This window comes from Hemibagrus wyckioides, linkage group LG06, assembly GCF_019097595.1.
Source record: "Hemibagrus wyckioides isolate EC202008001 linkage group LG06, SWU_Hwy_1.0, whole genome shotgun sequence".
Taxonomy (NCBI): domain Eukaryota; kingdom Metazoa; phylum Chordata; class Actinopteri; order Siluriformes; family Bagridae; genus Hemibagrus; species Hemibagrus wyckioides.
This window is the reverse complement of record NC_080715.1, coordinates 42316653-42321652: the sequence shown is the minus strand read 5'-3', so window position 1 is coordinate 42321652 and position 5000 is coordinate 42316653. Positions and strand designations below refer to the sequence as shown.

The 5000-nt window shown below is 36.3% G+C and overlaps 2 protein-coding genes across 2 annotated transcripts in view; one reads left to right on the top strand and one right to left on the bottom strand.

Annotated features, from left to right (window-relative positions):
• Positions 1-707: 707 nt before the first annotated feature.
• Positions 708-3987, bottom strand: LOC131355192 (mediator of RNA polymerase II transcription subunit 23-like). Its single transcript, XM_058393473.1, has 4 exons — positions 3819-3987; positions 3260-3291; positions 3074-3161; positions 708-2465 (listed from the first exon to the last, which is right to left on the bottom strand). Exons 1-4 carry the CDS (start codon positions 3867-3869, stop codon positions 2295-2297), a joined length of 342 nt encoding a protein of 113 aa, XP_058249456.1. The 5' UTR covers positions 3870-3987; the 3' UTR covers positions 708-2294.
• A 658-nt stretch (positions 3988-4645) lies between these two features.
• Positions 4646-5000, top strand: part of LOC131355201 (E3 ubiquitin/ISG15 ligase TRIM25-like) — an 8231-nt gene continuing 7876 nt past the window's right edge. Inside the window, exon 1 of the mRNA XM_058393482.1 lies at positions 4646-5000. This exon is cut by the window's right edge and continues 329 nt beyond it. Coding sequence (XP_058249465.1) covers positions 4739-5000 — 262 coding nt within the window. The 5' untranslated portion in view covers positions 4646-4738.

Below are 5000 nucleotides of genomic sequence, written 5' to 3'. Positions count from 1 at the left end.
AACTTACCAAGCCGTGTTGGATTATTACTAGTTGGGTTATTCTGTGTATGGACTCTATCGCTATGTTTATTGGATTTACGAGTTTGGATTTTTTTTGTTTTTTGACCCTTTTTGCACTTTCGGCTTTCGTCCTTGATTTTTGTGTGTGACTGTGCTCTATTAAAGATTGAGCTCATGGATCCTCAACTCTCTGTTTTGGGCCAATCCTTACAGCCTGGATGATGATTGGCTGGCAGACAGAACCTTATAAATCCAAGTTTATCTCTGAGTTTTAGAGAAAAAGATCAGACCACAGGAGAACGGTGTGAACTGGGTGTCAACATCAGACTCATATAAAGAGATCAGAAGGAAAGGAAGTCGTAATGAATGTGGGTTTAATTTAACACATATTTACTTTCTAATATGCTGATAATATGTCAACATAATGAAGACTGTAAAGTAACTGAAGAAGAAATTTCTGACATCAGCTGCTTTAAGAATATTGTTCTATTTTGTGATTCTGGTGATTAAAGTGAAATTATTTTAGAGTTGTGTCTATGAGTGTAACATTTACCTCGAGCATTTCTCTTTCAGACCACCAGAGGGCGCACACACCACTTTTAAATTACTTCTTCACTCATTTTTTCTGAAAAATCCACATGGACAACTTTAATAATTTTTTATTATTTGTTTTTAATTAAACAGAAAAAATTACATTAAAATTAAATAAATTAACCAAACAAAAAAAAAAAAGCCTGAATCCAATGCAACAGACGAGCCATTTAAAGAAATCACACAAACAATAACAACAACAAAAAGAAAACTTGGCAAGCGATGCTCAGCAGGTTCAAGTTCCTCAGACATTCCTCTTCTCCATTCATTACACAGATGAAAAGTGCTGATATAACTCTTTATGAAATATACACAAGATTGGTTTCATTTTCAGAAATCTGTTCTTGTGGAAAAAATAACTTTTCAAGAATAGTTATTACATTCATTGCCAAGTCATGTGTTCTAGCTTTTACAGAAATGCCAAAGATCACATTTTCTCTTGCAATATCACAAAGATTTTTACATTCCAGAATAATTAGTAATGCTAATCTTCTCAAAATGCACAGGCAAATTTACTCTAATAAAATAAATGATTTGTGTCAATCTGTTCATCATAGAATGTCCAGCTGTTACAGTCTACACCAAAAGAGCATCTTAAAAAATTCTTTGGATGGATAAATAAGATTATATTAATCTTCATTTCCAATAAAGTAAAAGCTGTTGATGGAATGCAGGTAAATTAACAGGGAGTTTAGTTTTAAGGTCATAGTCACATCTAAGGAGAAAGCTGATACCTCCTAGTTTCATAAAAATTGAATTTGGTATATGAAACTAAAAGGTTTTTAATTTTTAATAGTTCCTTTAATGGCTTTTCAGATTTCATAATCCATGACTATAATTCCTTTTCTAATATAATGTGTTTTTTCTTTGTTTTTTATAATAATAAAGAACAGGGGTTAGATAGACAACATTGATTTATTCCTTTATTAATTGAGAATTTTTGCGATGAATCCTGTAGTAACAAGACTGTTACTGTTAGACTATTAGTGTCTTCATAAAGTAACTTAACCTTAGTTAAGTAACTTCAGTTTTCTCCAAAACCAAACAGTCCAAGAGTATGAAACATAAGTTCCAACACTTCATCTTGAATTAAGTAATAGTAGTCCAGTAGGTCAAGCTCAAGTCAAGTCTATTATCATGAATAGATCAACCTTTCAAGATACCTGACTGACACTGCGTCATGGCTGACACTATGGGAACGCTATGGGAGTGCTTCTTTAATATTTAACGCAGGTTGGACCATGATGGAGTATTTATTAGACACATCTGCTCTAAATCCTACGAATTAATTTCAGGTATCTTACAAACGTTAATGTTAGAAAAAAAAAGTCACATTTGATTGAGAACCTTCTAGTTGTAGTGAGAGAATTTAGTGAGAAAATTTAAAACAGCACTACCCTGGAATACTGGAAGATGGAATGATCTCAGTTCACGCTCTGATTTATTTAGTTTCAACGCACTTAAATGAATGTATGTTTTTCTCCTACCCTACTGTGTGCTACACTAAAGGATTTAGAGTGCCCTACTGACAGACAGTGAAGACTTCTTCCATAAATGTGAAACATCTTCGCCGGTCACGTCCCTGTGAATGACCTGTTGCTATGGAAACACTAATGAGTCAGAACGAGAACATTAACACTAACCTGTGCTACTGTCTTCACGGAACTATCATAATATAAACGTAACATTGCTGTAAGAAAGATCTAAAGATCTATCTGTGTGTGTGTATGTGTGTGTGTGTGTGTGTACTTGGGAGGCAGCAGGCTGGTCTCCACAGCCATGGCTAAACAGTCATAGAGGAAGGAGATGCGCCTGGGGCTGTGCTGGCTGTGTATGAAGCGTACGATCCACTGCACACACTGCTCATGGGAGTCCTGGAGAGACACACACACACACACACACAGATTAGCTGCACATTTACTACAGTTACACTTTCAGTTCCAACACATTTACTCAATCAGCCGAGAAACATCTGTCTTGTGTCCGACGATTAAAGGACATCTGTCTCATGCAAAACCTCTTCCAGAAACATGACTCTGAATGATTCAGAGTCAGTATTATGTGGATGTATCAGATGTGCACAAGGAGACAGCAAGATTCACAATGAGCTTTTGAGTCATAATGAATTGGTATAATGAAGAGAATATGAATCGTTAGATATCAGTAGAAATCAGAATGAGTCAGACTGGTCATTATGAGTTAGAATAAATCTCTATGAGTCGAAAGAGTCAAACTGAGTCAGAAAGAATCAGTTTGTTTAATGTAAATGATTCGCTCCTTCCATGTTCAGTGAATCAGCTGAGTTATTCTCTGAACTCATGTATATCATATTAACACAGTATGCAGAAGGAATCAGAACAAACGTATGTGGACCAGATGAACGGAGGAAAGAGTTTAAAGTGGAGCGCTGGGGAGGAATAAACATCGGACACTGAAGACGTCTCGGCTGATGGACTTCCTCACACTGTCCACACTTCCTGACCTGAGGGAGCGAGCCCCAGTACTGCCGGAAAGCTCCTAAACAGCTGATCAGTTTGGTCCGCTCATCTTCCGGCGTGTCCATGAACATCCTGGAGTTTTGGGGGGAAAGACACGTCAATCATTTCTGAACACCTCTCATGATTTATTGATCTAAATATCCATGCTCATTATCCCTTTATTTACTTACCCTGCAAACGCCTCCTCGATGACCTCTGTCTTCTGTTTTAAAAGAAAATAATAAAAAGCACATGAATCATTTTCTGCATTGTGTCTATTCCTGCAGTCCAGAGAGAATGAGGTCACGTGACCCTTTATGTACGGGCTAATAATAATAATAATAATAATAATAATAATAATAAAAGCTTTTATAATAAAAGTTTATTTACGGTATTTTGCCACTTAATTGTCATTTCAACACACACTGTAAATGAAAATATATTATGCGTGTTATGGAAGCCGTGTGTGGACAAAATGCACTAGTTATACAGATATAAAATAAATAAAAATACTTAAAATAGGGAAAATAAATACGTGCATAAATAAATAATAATATTTATAGATCTACTATTACTGCAGCATGCCTCCTAATCAAGCAGTAATTTACCTCTTATATTGAATAATATTTATATTATTATGAACAGTAATATTTTAACTAATTTCCCCAGCTGTTTGTGTTGTTAGCATAGCGTGCTACAAGGATAAATAACACACACACACACACAAAAACAAGAAAAGCCAGCTCTTACCACCACATCCTCGAATATACTTTGAAGCTGCGTTTCCATGGGAACCGACATGACTGACCACTTTAGAGTCCAGAAAAGTGTGAAACAGTTTTAAATGTTGAGTCCATTGCGCTAGCATCAAACTGGAGACAGTAACATTAGTCCGAGTAGTAAAAACTAGCAAATCCCGCCCCCGTGTCAACTATTGGTGAGTTTCACTGTCTGTTAGCAAAATATAAAATTGTAGCCAATTACAGCATTCTTTGAGACCGCGTCGGCCAATTAAATCTGGGAAGGCGGGATTTGTTGTAATACGGGTATGGAAAAAATAAATCAAAACAGGTGTCGTTGTGCCGCCATCAGGAGTGAGTGCACTTACCAAAACACACAGGGGTTTTTATATATGATTAATCATTAAAGCCATAAATAATATAACTTTTTATAGTTATATTAATCACTATGTATAAAATGTGAGAAAATTAAATCTACATTTCAGAATGTCAGTTGTGTGCAATATTACAGCTCTACACTATTATTTGTACAGTATTTGTATTTATTTATTCTATTTTACAGTTTATATAACGGTGTTTATATTTCTTTCTTTCTCTCTTGTATTTTTATTTTTATTAGAGCAGCTGTAACATGGCAAAGGAATTTCCCCCTGGGATTAATAAAGTTCTTTGAATCTTGAATCTAATAGAAAAAAAATAATAATTAGACCCATTCTATATTTAATAAGTGAAGAAGCTACTTGGATATATTTATGCACTGAAGGGAGATGAAATGGTTAACAGAGGAGTGTTCATAACCTGTCTTTTTTGTGCTCCTCCTCTTCCTCCCCTCTCTCTCTCTCTCTCTCTCTCTCTCACAGAACCAGGAAGTAACTCCTCCTTTCAGAGAAAACGAAACTGATTTCTTGCACCGTGTTTAAATTCAGGAAAATGGCCGAGGCCAGTATTTCAGTAGATCAGAATCAGTTCATCTGTCCAGTGTGTCTGGATCTCCTGAAGGATCCGGTGACTACCCCCTGTGGTCACAGTTTCTGTAAGGTGTGTATTAATGGCTGCTGGGATCAGGAGGATCAGAAGGGCGTCTACAGCTGTCCTCAGTGCAGAGACACTTTCACTCCAAGGCCTGTTCTACGCAGAAACAACATGCTGGCTGAAGTGGTGGAGAAACTGAAGAAGACTGACCTCCAAGCTG